Raw genomic sequence first — 15,779 nt, 5'->3', positions numbered from 1 at the left:
GATAAAGTAAGCAATGTGGACCTGTGGAAAAGAACAAGCCAGGACCCCATTGACTTACAGGTCCGAAAAAAGAAAGTGGAGTTGGATTGGCCACACCCTCAGAAAACCTGCGACAAACATCACCAGACAAGCCCTGAAATGGAACCCCCAAGGAAAAAGGAAACGAGGTGGCCACCAGGAACAGCTGGAGAAGAAGTATCGAGGCAGAAATGGCAGAGAGCTCGGCTTAACTGGGGAGATCTCGAAAGAACGGCTTAAAAACCGAGTGAAATGGAGGACATTTGTCAACGGCCTATGCACCCTAGAGGAGCAAAGGGCTTAAGTTATAAGTCATAAGTGATATTAAATGGCTCTATATCAGGGGTGGGCAACTGGCGGCTGCATCACATAATGCGGCCCACAGGTTAATATCAGAATACTGATATTATTTCAGCTGTTGCAATTCCAAACATGCACATTATAACGCGCTTTAATTACACTTTAAGTCGTAGGCCTATAGCAAAAAAGAAAAGAGTGAATGAAGTGTATTAAAATGTTAAACTAACATAACTAACTATAACTAAATATATTTGAAATTAAATAAAAAGTTAACTTTTCAGGATTCCAATTCAAAAATAGAGGAAAAAGAATATCCAGGAATTGAATTCAAATATAGCAAGAATAGCTATTTTTGCTTACGACAGAAATATGCAATGTGGCCCTCTGGAGTGATATAGTGGCTCTCTCTCTGTCATCAAAGTTTCCCACCCCTGCTCTACTGTATATTGTACAGTAATCGTTGCTGTATAGAGTGTTTGTTCAGTAACAGGGGTCTCGATCTCCAGCTGTTTAGTAAACAGAAAATACATTTTCAGGTCAGGAGGTGCAGGAGAGATCACTGTTAGTGCACAAACACTCTATGATTATATACACTGTTTAACAATATATACTATATACCCTTTGTTTTAACAAAACAAAAACATAAATCAGTATAACCTACAAGTTTGGAATATGTCAAAGTCCTTTTAAAGGACTTTGACAATATTCCAAACCTACAGTGTCTGGAATCATAATCATATTTTATTATTATTATTATTATTATTATTATTTTTAAGTCTTCCACAATATGCTCATAGGAGTTCCCTCCTATATATGAGCACCACTGAGACGTGAGAATTTACTGAATTAGTGAATCAAATAATTTTCATTAATTGAATGTAGGCTAATTTAAAAGCATCTGTTTGTCTTTGCTTGTTTTCCAGCTGAAAGTGATTGGACATACACTGGTAAGAACAGCTATAAAACTACACAACATAACTCAACTCAACACATCTTTCTCTCTGTCTCTGTCTCTGTCTCTGTCTCTGTCTCTGTCTCTGTCTCTGTCTCTCTCTCTATCTGTGTCTCTCTCTGTCTCTCTGTGTGTGTGCTCAAGGCTTACTGGTGTGTTTGCACTGTTGTTGCAGGGAGATGCTGTAACAGCTTTGAAAGCGGAGCTAAATGTTGTAAACTCCATCTCTTGGTCCAGTGCATTACAACAGAGGCATGTGTTGATAGCCCTGATCTGGATGTCACGGTTGCCAGGTCTGCTTTTTATAAGCCATTTCACGCTTGTTTTAGTGTGTAACGTATACAGCTTGCAAATATTGCTAGTTGCGGGTTTCTGGGCTTGTTTTTCTCTGTGTGGTGTAGTGTAGTTACCCTTTTTTTAGGCTTCCTTCCGTTTAACACTTTGACTACTATTCACGAGTTGCTCGAATTAATGTAGTACACTTTCCATGCGATTTGCGAGTTGCCCGAGTTATGTTTTCATTGTTTAATCCACGTTTTTTAATCAGTTTTAAGTCATACGGGCAGATCCACCGGACAGAATAAGATATGAGACGTGTTTTGATGACGTCATCGCAAAAAAGGTATACAACAAGTGATTACACCGTTTTAAAGTGGATTTTCATGACAAGCAACTCAGCGGGCGGTGCACTGGCTGTTCAAAGGTAACTTTTAACATAGGCAGTCTAGCCTGAAGGCCGGCCGTATATTGTCGGCATTCAACCTGTTTTAACCACTCTAACCCTAGTAGGCCTATACATTTATAGACAATAAAGTTTGACTGAACTTCCCTTGAGTGGCTTATTTTGGCCTTGTTTCCATAGTCCTGGTTGCTGGTTTCTCCCGCGAAATCTGGCAACACTGGACCCCAAGTCCAAGATCAGGGTCAGCAGGAGTTACGTGCCGCTCGTCACAGAACACAGTTCATAATCATAAAACGATCTCATGCACGCAGGAATCTGCAGAGACTGCAGAGACAGGGAGATGTTTTGTTGATATATTGTCTTTCCGAACAATCTTTCATTCTGACACTGGCATCGAGACGGAATCGGTCATTTTTTGTTTGCAATGTCATGGTTTACCTTGCACGTCTGGTTACATGTGGTAATGTGAAATAAGGATGAAAAATGGCAAAAGTTATTTCAGTGTTTTGTTCACAGCACACACCTGACTAAAGATTATTGTCTTTAAATGGTTTAAATGCGATGCATAGGCTACGTGTGGCTTTGTTATGGTCCGAAGCTGCATTATGTCAGGAGATGTAGTTGGCCCTTGGGTGGTTTTATATTTTTTTAAATATTTAAAGAAGTTTTCAGATACGGTGCTGGACCCAAAAATGATGGAATGAAGAAAAAAGGTGTAGCTGTCCCAGCAATGGGTATTTTGTAATATTCTATTTTATTGCTTACCTTTCTGAAAATGTATAATATGTGAACATTATATGTATGTTTATTTGGGTACATATTGTATAAATGCTGTGTGTGGTGCCTGGTCTTTTATTGCTGTTCATTATGACCTGGAAGGGCATGCAGGAGCAGAGCCCTGTGATTAGAGTGAGGCAGCATTGATTGCACCTGTGTGAGCTGAACTCAGTCAGAACAAGCTGAGTTTCAGTGGTGAAAGGAGCTCTTCCCACGTCTAAAAAGAGTGTCCTTAAATAAAGAATATACAATTTACAATTTACAATTTAGGCATTTAGCAGACGCTCTTAATCCAGAGCGACTTACATTTAGGCAAGAACAAAAGCATGGGAATACATCACATAAAAGCATTTATCATGAAACATGCGTAAGCTAAGAAGGTAACAGTGGAATATCTATATGATGAAACTATACATACACTATACATAATAAACTATACATATTCACTACTATGCTATACATATGTACTATGGCGTGCTATGACTATATACAATACAATTATAGTGCTGTCTACATAACATGCTATAAGTCTAAGTCAAATGCTATCTAAGCCAACAGAAATTCTATCTAAGGGGTTAGGGTAAGTGCTATGGGCCATGATGGAGTCTGAAAAGGTGGGTTTTCAGGCTACGGCGGAAGATTGGGAGTGATGCTGCAGTTCTGACTGCAATGGGAAGTGCATTCCACAGTTTTGGAGCCAGAAGGGAGAAGAGTTTGGGACGTGTGGAGCGTTGTCCCGGCGTTTTTAGTGAGGGTACTTCCAGTTTCCCTGCGTTGGCTGATCTGAGTGCGCGGGAGGGTTTGTAGGGTTCAATCATACTTGTAAGATATGGGGGAGCCATACCTTTGGTTGCTTTGAATGCCAGCATCAGAGTTTTGTATTCTGTGCGGGCAGCGACCGGGAGCCAGTGGAGGGAGCGGAGCAGGGGGGAGACATGTGAGAATTTTGGCTGGTTGAAGACCAAGCGAGCTGCTGCATTTTGGATCAGCTGGAGAGGCTTAAGTGCACATGCTGGTAGGCCAGTAAGGAGGGAGTTACAATAGTCGAGTTTTGACAAGACTGTTGTCTGGATTAGGAGCTGGGCTGATTCCTGGGTGAGGAACGGTCTAATTCGTCGTATGTTATAGAGTGTGAACCTACATGATCGAGTGACAGCTGTGATGTGAGCTTTGAACGAGAGCTGACTGTCCAGGACAACACCAAGATTCCTGGCTGTTGGGACAGACGTTACCAGGGCGTTGTCTACGGAAATAGTTAGCTCCTGCATAGGGCAGGACTTAGCTGGGAAGAAGAGAAGCTCAGTCTTGTCTGGGTTCAGCTTGAGGTGGTTGGAGGACATCCACTGTGATATGTCAGCCAGGCATGCAGTGATGCGCTCTTCCACCTGAGTGGCAGAGGGGGGGAAGGATAGGAACAGTTGTGTGTCATCGGCGTAGCAGTGATAGGATATATTGTGAGCAGAGATGATAGTGCCAAGGGATTTAGTGTACAGTGAGAAAAGGAGGGGACCAAGTACAGATCCCTGTGGGACCCCAGTTTGGAGGGTTCGGGGGGATGATAGCAGACCTTTCCAGGAAACCTGGTAGGTCTGATCGGTGAGGTAGGAGGAGAACCACTTTAGTGCCGTTCCACCGATGCCTAGCTCCGCTAGGGTTTCTAGGAGCAGCTGGTGGTTCACTGTGTCAAATGCTGCTGATAGGTCTAGGAGAATCAGTACTGCAGAGTGGGAAGCAGCTTGGGCAGCATGTAGTGCTTCTGTGACTGCCAGCAGGGCAGTTTCTGTGGAGTGGGCCTTCTTGAATCCGGACTGGTTGGGATCCAGCAGGTTGTTCTGTGAGAGATGGAGAGAGAGCTGGTTGGAGACGACACGTTCAATGGTTTTAGAAATAAATGAAAGGAGTGATACCGGTCTGTAGTTCTTGACATCTGAGGGGTCAAGGGTTGGTTTTTTGAGGAGTGGTGTTACTCTGGCTGACTTGAGGGCAGATGGGACGCAGCCTGAGGTTACTGAGGTGTTGAGAGAAGATAACGTATCTCTCCTAAAATAATCTGCAGAAGGCGCACACGGTATGTTACATGTTGTTGTTTTCTTTGTTTGTAAACAGTGTTGTAATTCTGTCGATCGTTTAATTGTTTGTGTACATCTCATTGTGTTTGTTTACATATAATACGGACATCATGATTGACTGACAACAAGGACTTTCATATTTCATATTTCATTGTGTTTAAAAGGATATTGTTATGTTTTGTGTTGCAGTTTTTCACGTTGTCTTGGGGAAATAAACAACCTTGAGATATCAGTTGGAGCGTTTGTTATTCTGCTGGATAGGAGCGGTTATATGCATTATGTCAGGAGATGTAGTTGGCCCTTGGGTGGTTTTATATTATTTTTAAAAGAAGAAAAGGGAATATGCATATCCCCACAGTTTTCAGATACGGTGCTGGACCCAAAAATGATGGAATGAAGAAAAAAGGGAATGTCCGTACACAATATGTTTGCTCCCCGTCTTCCCTTTATTTGGACCAAACCGTATCGCCCGTATACGTATACGTGCTTTCGCAAGTTCCTCTGAAGGAACTTGAGAAAGCCCGGACGGGCGAGACATATTGTGTGCGGACAATTGGACATTCACATTTCTCTCTACACTCCTGTCCCTAACCACTACCTAATGGTGTAACTATAGCCTGTTGGTAATCAGGCTGATTGATGCTCCGAGTGCAAATGGAACGAAACATTTGGTTCCATTTGCACACTCTCAGAGTTACAGACCCATAAGGGTCCATTTGGTTCCAAACTATCATTTAGCTGGGCACCCCCTGGAACTCTATCAAGGACCCCTGGGGGTCCCCGGACCCCACTTTTGGAACCACTGCCCTATGGGACATAATAAGGCTTCAATTGAGCGCTCTCCATTGTAAATCCGATCTCTGGCAGCATGTTGCGCCTGTCCCCCAGGACAGGTTCATCTGTTCCAGCTCCTGTGTCACAGTTCAGCGCCAGGTGGTTTTGGGCCTCCCAGGTTTTCTCTTGCCTGGACCTGGTGGTGTCCATCTTAAGGCCACCTTTGTGACGTTGGTCCTGCTCCATTCTCAGCACATGTCCAAGCCACCTGCCCGGCGTCGGTGTGTAATATCCTTCGTGATGCTCTATAGGCTCCCTGTTTGTTTATCCAGTTCATTATTGGAGCCTAATGCTACAGGTGTTTATACAGTTCATTATTGGAGCCTAATGCTACAGGTGTTTATCCAGTTCATTATTGGAGCCTAATGCTACAGGTGTTTATACAGTTAATTATTGGAGCCTATTGCTACAGGTGTTTACCTAAACCCAGAGCTAAAAACATCACCAGCACTCCGTTAACGTCCTTTTAGGTTATTTTATTGTTTCAGCACGTGACGCGGGCTGCACTGCAGCACACAGACGTTTTGCCCGTGGAAGCCTCGATCCGTCTACTTCAATCAAGCCGACGAAGGCTCCGGACGAAATGCGTGTGTGCTTGCTGGCTGCCCGTATCCGTACCGCGTGCTAAACAATAAAACGACCTAAAAAGGACGTTAAGTGGTTGGGAAGCACCCTATGATCCGACGGACCATTGCTCCGAAGGAGCATTGGACCGAGGTGCGCTGGGGGTCGGGAGAGGGTTGGGGTTAGGTTTAGGTGTCTGCCCCGGGGGAGGTTAGGGTTAGGGTGAGGGTTTGAGGTAGGTTGTCGATCGGACCAATGGACCGTCGGCATATTGACGCGGACCCGAAGTGGGTGCGGACGATGCTGTTTTTTCTTTATTTTTATTTTTTTTATAATTTTTATCCCACGATTTTGTAACCCATTTTTCACCCCTGTGTCAATTATCTAATGTCTAACTCATTCTCTGAAGCCGTCCACCCGGCAGCAAATTCCGTCTTTTCAAAAACACGCCATTTAGTTTCAGTTCTATTTATAGTCATCTGAAATCTAATGAGCGGAAGCTTAATTATTGTGTTGTGCTATTTTCACTAGTGTGGGTCCCGGGCAAACGTCTAATCTCTCTTTAGGTCCTCGGCCACAAAGGTTTTGGAACCACTGCTGTAAAAGAATATTGTGATCATGGACATACTGTATGTGTGATTGGAGGGTGTACAGTATATGAGCATGATACCAGAGTAAGAACCGGTCCAGTCATTCTCAAACGTTTTCTCAAACTTCACGGACCCCCAGTTTTCTCAGGCCACACACGGACCCCCATAGCTCTGAGAGTGCACAAGTGGAATCAAATGGATCATATTGCAGGTCCATATTTTGGTTCTCTCTCTCACTCTCAAAGTTACCGGCGGTCACTTAGCTTCAGTGTGACCAGATGCAGGGATAAAACACGTCCCCAACTGGACATACGAATGAGTGACTGGGATGGAGGGAGGGGGAGGGGGGGGGGGGGGTATGCCAAGCAGAGGCGGGGATTCTGCCCCTCCCCCAGCACAGCTGCTAGAGGGTTGAATGGATATAAGCATGGATGTGGGATAGGATTGACGGACAATACACCCATTAATTGTACTGTACAGCACGCACGCACGCACGCACGCACGCACGCACGTGTGGACGGGACTCTCTCTCGCTCATGACAAACAGTACCAGGAACTGCCTGGTATCATGCATTGGCCCGGCCGCGTAGCGTCATCAGCACATCATGGCTGGGGGCGGAGTCCAGAGTGGGGGGGGAAACGCAGATTTTCCCCAGCTGGTATTTAAACAGTGCAGGATGTTATAGGCTTTTCTTACTCGGATGCTGTCTGGGCGGGTGTTTTAAGCATTATGTTATACTTTAGCTATTGAAAAATAGCAGATCTACAAGCTCATAGTGCGGCACCGAGTGCCGCGCTACGAGCTTGTTTTTTTTTCTTCCGGATAGCACCGAAAAAAGACCTTGCGGTCTTGTTTCCATTCGGGTCCCATGCATTCATTCACAACACAATAATGACAATACTCGAGAGATCTCAAAAACATGATAGCTATGTACAGGTGGAAGTACAGAAAAATCTAAATACAAAAAAAATCACTCTGAGGGGGGGGGTTGGGCAGTCATCTTCTCTCCTTTTGACCTGCGGACATCGATAGGTGATTTTTCAGACCGGTTTTAAAGGAAGCCAGTGATTGTGGTGCTTGTTTTGAGGGAAGGGGGCGGGGCAATCCACACTTGAGTGGCAGTGCTGTGGAAAGTGAATTTACCCAGATCTGTGGCACCGGATCAAATTTATACTCCCTCTAGTGTTGTGGCTGTGAGAGTTGCTCACCTTTGTTAGGTAATCAGTTAACCCATTCTGACCGGGCACCCATTTTGGTGTCAGCATCATGTTATGCTTTAGCTATTTAAAAATAGCAAGCTCATATCGCGCCACCGAGTGGCGCGATACGAGCTTGTAGGTCTGCTATTTTTGAAAAATCGAAGAACGACTTTTTTTTTTTTTAATCTGATCTCAGGTCAGAATGGGTTAATCAGACCAATTATGTGTGTCCAGTGGAAACCTCGTATGAATCTGATCTCAGGTCAGAATGGGTCAATCAGACCAATGTGTGTCCAGTGGAAACCTCGTATGAATCTGATCTCAGGTCAGAATGGGTTAAGTAAATAGGGACTGAGGGCACAGAGGGCAGGGCTGAATTTACCATTTTGAATGTTATCACAGTAAGCCAAGTTCTGATTTTGGTGAGTTCCGAACTGAGCATCTCCTCAACCTGAGTTTTGTCTTCTCCCGCAATCACAGTCGGCACTCATATAATGTATAGTAAGAATAGTAATGGCCCGAGTATGTTTCCTTGGGGAACCCCACAGTTCACTGGAAGGGGGGAAGACATAGTTCCGTTTACGTCTACTATTTGTTCTCTTTCACATTCTTACTGATGTACTATCGAAACCTATCGCCTCCAGTTTGTCTAGTAGCATTGAATGATTTACGGTATCAAACGCTTTTTGAAGGTCCAGCATGACCATGCCGCAGTATTTGCCCAAGTCTACCTCGCGTTTGATGTTCAGGTACAGTAGGCATGTGTCAGTGGAATGGGATGTTCTGAAACCAGATTGGAAGTCGAACAGTACAGTAGTCTAGGTAATTGCTGATCTGTTCGTAGATAAGTCTCTCAATGATCTTTGACGTGGAACACAGGATGGAAACAGGTCGGTAATTACCAGTATCCAATTTGCTTCCTTTTTTTGTGCAGGGGGATTACACGTGCCATCTTGAGTTCCTGTGGAACGTGGCATAGACTGATTGATAGATTTGTAATATGGGTTATTATTGGAGCTATATGGAGGCAGCTCTGAGGAATCTGGTGGGGATTTTGTCAAAACCGGTGGCCTTATTGGGCTGAAATGCGATGAGCTTTTTCAGCACATATTCATTTTTTACAGGTTTAATTGAAAATGCATTTCTTTGGGCCCCTATAGTTTTCCATAGTGGGCTCTGATGTGTTCAACACCGTACAGATCAGAATGAGGGGGGAGTTTACTTACCAACTGCAGGTGGCAATATTGGTAAAAGACATTGTTAAAACTGTTTGCCACAGCTAGTTTGTCTACTATGAGGGAGCCGTTTGAAATGATGCAGTTGAAGTTTGAAGTTTTTGTTTGGATTTTATTTGCTGCAACCTAATTTAGTTAGTCTGAGTCTCCCAGAGTTTTTCAGACTGTTTTTTTGTTTTGATTCTATGTTGTCATTAATGAAGTTTTCTTTTTGCTTTTGAAATTAAGCTATTTACATTGCGTTGTTTATTTTTATTTTCATGTGATTGTTCATTTTTGTTTTTGTATTCTGAATAGTTTTTATTTCTTATTTTGATGTTTGATTTCCATGTTTCCCCCCTCGTCCATGGCTCTATACGGGCCCTAACCCTTACCAATACAATAATGCATATATTAATTGCTATAAAAGTTACCAAAGAAAGGTTTGTGTGCATATGATAGAACTGTGTGTGTTATCAAATGTCACAGGTGCAGGTATATAATCGTTTTGTGAAGGCTACAATATTGAGCAAGGACATTTTGTTAAAAAAAAAAAGAAACACACTTGCAAATAGACAGAAACACTCCCTTTTGAACCGAGATAAACAAGCTCTTTCATTGAACAGGAGCTCAAGGTCTCTTCTATGATATCTATGGAGAGAAATTCTATGAAACACATGCCTGTGATTCACTCAAAACGTGGATAAAGAGTGCGTGATAAGAGTGCAGGTCAGGAATGTAGGTCACAGTCGGACCTACATTTTTACAGTGGCATTTGTACACTCAGAGTTACAGTCTATTTCGTTACAAACTACAATTTACCTCAAGAACCCCTTGGGTCCCTGGACCCAACTTTTTGAATCACAGTGCCTATATGTGGGACTGTCAGATATTGTCAATTACTTCGAAAATCAATGGTGACCAGATGTCACCACTGGTGGGCCAATCTTGTTTCAAACCTACAGAAATGTCAATTTAAAACATTCATTCACTACTAAACATTATTGATGACAAAATGGCTATTGGTTTTAGAGAGACAGACAGTCACAGCACCTTGTTTTCCTTTGAATTTGGGGGCCTATAATGTTTTCATTCCATTTAGGTTAACTGCCTAAATTGTAAATTCCCACTAACAACAATGTATACACTAGTGATGCGCGGGCCGGTCCGTTGCCTGCAGGTCCCGCGGGTTGACGGGTCAAGGCTTTCAGCGCAATTATCGTGGGGCCGCCACGCGATAATAAAAAAGCATTCCAGTACCTGCTCTCCTGTGTCTGTCTATTGTCTACTCCTCCTGCTGAAACCATCAGCTTGTTCTGTTGTTCATCAGTTGCTTATGGGTTTTTCATACAGTAGTCCAGTGTCATTTCACCATTTTCGACCACGCAAACTTTCTGACTGACAGGAATGCAATTATGCGATCCTTAACAGCACAGCAAGCAACTGGTCATTTTACTTTGATAACCAGTAATTGGGGGTACAGGGCAGACAGGTTGGGTCATCTCCTGTTTGAAATGAGATATTTCGAATTCCAGCCCCTGTCCTTCAAATTGGGGCGCGGGGCGGGCGGGTCATTGATTAATATATTGTTTTGCGGAGCGGGATGGTGTGTGGGCTGGCTCCCGTCACGGGGCGGGACGGGCGGGTTATGAAAAAAGCCGGCCTGCGCATCACTAGTATACAATGCCTGAACAGATTAGACGTTTGCCCGGGACCAGCCGGCCGGGACGCCTGATGAAGGGGAAAGGAACTGGTTGGAATAACGTGTTCCTTCCACGCGCTACGTCCAACCAGGGAAACTCCCCCCTGTCAGGTGTAAAGGAGCAACTTGGACACTCAAGCATGAAGGAAGCATGAGTTAAGTCCGTTGCTCTCCCTAGGTTGGCGGAGGGTGTGTAGAGCCCAGGATCACATCACAGGATGATTGACACAGGGGTGAAAAATGGGTTACAAAATCGTGGGACAAAAAATATAAATTATAAAAAAAAAAGGTCAACAGGTCGCATTTACTATGACATTGTGCCTTTCCCGTCAGTTTGGTTGGTCACCCCCAGGCATGACCATATCAGGCGTCTTACTGGTAGTTAGTATTGGTAGGACCGGGCGATTGTATAATAATAATAATAATACTCAGTAGGTCAAAATGTTACTTTAGTTACTTAGTTACACACTGAATTCAATAAAGTCCTGCAGCTCTCATGAGGTGCGTAGGCTCCCCGTGGCTGAGTCGTTTCGTATATAGGGCAGCCTGCCTGGATCTTTTTTTAGCAAGAGTTCACTTTTTTCCACTTTCTCCAAATCCGGGAGGCATTATCCTGTGCCGGTGGACCGGTGGGCCGGTTCTGGCGCTCCAGAACATTCATTTGTGTGATCAAAATGGACACGCTGTGAGTCTGTCTCTGGCTGGCTGTGAGGCAGCAGCTGACCCTCCAAAACAAACCCGGGTGGGCAACCTTATTTACAGGCACATGATCACTTACCTCACTCAACCTTATTTACAGGCACATGATCACTTACCACACTCAACCTTATTTACAGGCACATGATCACTTACCACACTCAACCTTATTTACAGGCACATGATCACTTACCTCACTCAACCTTATTTACAGGCACATGATCACTTACCTCACTCAACCTTATTTACAGGCACATGATCACTTACCTCACTCAACCTTATTTACAGGCACATGATCACTTACCTCACTCAACCTTTTCAGGCTGCGACCCCCCAAAAATAATCATATTTAAACTGCGGACATCCAACATGAAAAGAACATGATTACGGCCGTCTATGCAACTACCACGTATGGAATGCCCACTACACCCCTGGTACACAATTGTAGGTTATCAAGTTAGGACACTGAGTTAGGTAGCGAATAGTCTCGTGTATAGAGACTCGCTGAATGTTATAATAGTCTGGAACTACACCTCCCGTCCTGGAAGATAGGAAAGGAAGCGTATCATTTCTTCATTCATTAATTTCGTTCACGAAAATATCTTTTAAAATGTCTTAAAACATTGTTGCAACGTTGTTCCATTCCCATGTCTGGTAAGCAGGAGCAAGATATACGATATGCTTCGACAAATTTGATTTACAGTGGGACAAATTTGCGTGTGCTTTCTTCCTTGACTTTGAACTTTGAGATGTGCTACCTTTCTTCATACATCATATTTGTACATGTACTGTTACTGTCATGGTTCATCTCTGTCGGTGTAAACCTCACATGTCCAAAACTGTTACGTTTCAGGGGTTCAAATTCAAAAGAAACCATGTCGACATGCTTGCAGATCTGCTGCTTTTGATGCTTTTGTGTGACGCTGTAGTATGATCAAGTGGGGGGAAAAACACCAAGTTAGAATGGATATAAGAGGTTTACGTTATCTTTCTTTGACAAACTCAGAGAGGACACGTGTGGACATGGATGTACACGATATATCCATGTCATGTCAGTCACGCGTGCTCCGTACATTTATGAATGAGTGAATGACAAGTTAGTAACGTGTTGGTCCACACCGATTGAATGAACGAACGAACGAACGAACGAATGAATGAATGAATGAATGAATGAATGAACGAATGAATGAATGAATGCATGAATGAATGGATGGATGGATGGATGGATGAATGAATGAATGACTGAATGAATGAATGAATGCATGAATGAATGAATGAATGAATGCATGAATGAATGGATGAATGAATGAATGCATGAATGAATGGATGGATGAATGAATGAATGAATGAATGAATGCATGAATGAATGAATGAATGAATGAATGAATGAATGAATGCATGAATGAATGAATGAATGAATGGATGAATGAATGAATGGATGAGGCAGAGTATTGTGGCTGTGGCAGAGACGAGAGCTCTGCCCACTGTGATGCCTGCTGCTGCGGTCATTTGCCATTGCTTTGTGTGTGTGTGTGTGTGCGTGCGTGCGTGTGCGTGTGCGCGTGTGCGTGTGCGTGTGCGTGTGCGCGTGTGCGTGTGCGTGTGCGTGTGCGCGTGCGCGTGTGCGTGTGCGTGTGTGTGTCTTTGTTCCTGGCTGTATTCAGGGCAGAGACAGGACGGCTCAAAGGGTCACAATATTAGGCCTCCCGGATGCCATGGTGATCGCCATGGCAACCAACAGTAGGGGCACGTATAACGGCACAGTTCAGATGAGGTGCGTGGAGTGTCCGACCCACTTTTACACTCCGTCTGGTCTGTTACTGTACGGAGTACTGTATATAGAAGTGCTTCTTAAAGTGGTTCGTTCCAATTAAGGACCCCCACATTGATACATATTTGGCCGCGGACCCATATTCAACATTCTCCTAACACTTTCAATGTCTGTCTGTCTGTCCGTCTGCCCATCAGTGTCTCTCTCTCTCTCTCTCTCTCTCTCTCTCTCTCTCTCGCTCATTGTTTGATTTTGTGATGCTTGCGGAACTCGACTACGTCTCGTTCCTGACCACTGTCGTGGCAATAATCACGTTAAACCAAACCCTCTCGTGTAATATATTGCTTAATCATTGTGGGCGTCCTTGACAAGAAAAGGTTTAGATTTTAAATAGAAGGAATTTGTAGAATGGGACTCCGGTCCTAACGGTTTAAACAAGATGTCTATTGAACTGGAGGAGATAGTCAGAGTCCATGAGGAAGACGTGTCTGAGTTGGTTCACATGAGAGCAAACACCATTAGTCCATTAATGCGGGGTTTACGAAAGAAGAAGAAGGGTGGGCGCATTTTGTTAACCAGTTTAGCCATAGGCCTATGTTTTGTCTTTCTACTTAACCTATTGTGCAGTTCAATAGAGCACCGAAGTCTGACGTCACTATCGGTTCATGTACTTTTTATTTGCAATTTGTAATCCCCATAAGGGGATTTTAGAGCCCCTCAGAACTGTGTTTGAAAAATAAACATGTCATCCCGACCGTTACACTCATAATATGAGTGTAACGGTCGGGATGACATGTTTCTCAGTCAGTTGATCCTTCATATCCATATTATGGATATGAAGGATCAACTGACTGAGAAAAAACGCTATTGTTACTGCTACTGAATTAGTTCTATTTGTGCTAGAAACAGACAGTATCATTATAGCCTATGAGTGACTGACTGTCGTAAACGATACAGAGACACCTCCCTGACAATATCGGCGAGACAGCTTGATTCTTTTTGGACCACAATGCTTATAATGAGATTTTAAGATGAGCCCATGTTATTCGACAAATTACTTCCGTGAACCAGCAGGGGTTGAGCGAGTGACGTCAGGATGGCGCTCTATGTTTTGCCCTTCTTCTTGTTGTTATAATTTGCTCTTGTGTTTTAATTAGATTGATTTACCTTGTTGTCCATTTTACAGCACTTTGTAACATTGTTTTGAAATGTGCTTTACAAATAAAATGTATACTATATTAATAATGGTCGAAAACCTCTTAATGATCACCTCAATCTGAGCCTCAATTCCGAGATAAACGTCGCTAAAGATCGTCGCTAAAGATAGTTTGGACGGAGGGAAAATAATCAATGTCGTCACCAACGCGGAAGCAAACGGCGACGCAGATGCCAAAAATCTATAAAAAATTATACTAGCAATGCTGGATGCATTATAAACTATCGGAACAGGGATGTTAGGGTTAACATTATTTTTTTTGTAGTGAAGGAAAAGACTGGCAAGACATAGAGGAAAGAAGCGACGTCAAGAACAAGTGCAACAGGGAAGGAATAGGCAAGGAATACGAGACAAAGAATAAGAGACAATCTAACACAGTGGTTCCTCAGACGCAAAACAGAAATGTGACGTCTCCCCGGGACCCAAACTAGCAGTTCTAAAACGGGTAGTCCCAATACTTGATTCTGATTGGCTGGTTACCATCACGTGACCGGTGTAAATTCCACCGATAACCCACTCCTTCAATCACTGGGGCTACGTGCCGAGCAAAACAAGGAAGTGATGTGGCTCGCTCAGGTGGCGCAAAGCGTAGCTACTTTTGTGAATTCAATCGTTTTATTAGGTTAATATTGCTATACGTTTGTAACCGTTTTAGAAAAGCAATAAGCCACTCGAGGCCCCAGCTTACCGGGTATTTTACACTGGCTGGGGGCGTAGGCAGACCCGAGGCGCACCCGGTAACCTGAGACCTCTCGTGGCTTATTGCTTAAATCTACACTAGTGAGCTAATAATGAGCTAGTATCGTTTAGTAAATATTTATTTACGTTACGTGTGAGCCGCGAGCCATCAAAGGGTCCCGACCCATTGTTTGAGCACCGCGTGTGAGACAGAAGGAGCAGTGGAATATGAAAAGGTATTTTTACAGGATCACAACACAACTGGCGGGGAACTATTAGGAGTATTAGCCGACACGTGAAAAAACAAAGAGGGAATATCCCATGAAGACCCAACAGCAGCGCCGATGGAAGGACCACCAGCTCCTGTTCAGGACCTGAACCTCCCTCTAGAAATAACACCAGAGATCAGCATGGTGGTGCCAACCCCAAACCCTGAAGGTCAACTGACTGTGGGGAGGATCTGGAAAGGATGAAATAACAAATAAGAGCCATCAAAACGTTGAAGGCTGGAAAAGC

General features: G+C 43.7%; 2 protein-coding genes across 2 annotated transcripts in view; both read left to right on the top strand.

Annotated features, from left to right (window-relative positions):
- Positions 1 to 15,779, top strand: part of s100w (S100 calcium binding protein W) — a 270,184-nt gene that overhangs the window by 163,848 nt on the left and 90,557 nt on the right. The window lies entirely within an intron of this gene.
- ca14 (carbonic anhydrase XIV) overlaps positions 13,809 to 15,779 on the top strand; it is a gene marked incomplete at both ends in the record, with an annotated part of 32,442 nt that continues 30,471 nt past the window's right edge. Inside the window, one exon of the mRNA XM_083761988.1 lies at positions 13,809 to 13,926. Coding sequence (XP_083618114.1) covers positions 13,809 to 13,926 — 118 coding nt within the window. The remainder of the gene's footprint in view (positions 13,927 to 15,779) is intronic.

Source organism: Protomyctophum parallelum (assembly GCF_964188405.1).
Source record: "Protomyctophum parallelum genome assembly, chromosome: 3".
NCBI lineage: Eukaryota > Metazoa > Chordata > Actinopteri > Myctophiformes > Myctophidae > Protomyctophum > Protomyctophum parallelum.
This window is presented reverse-complemented; position numbering and strand designations above follow the sequence as displayed.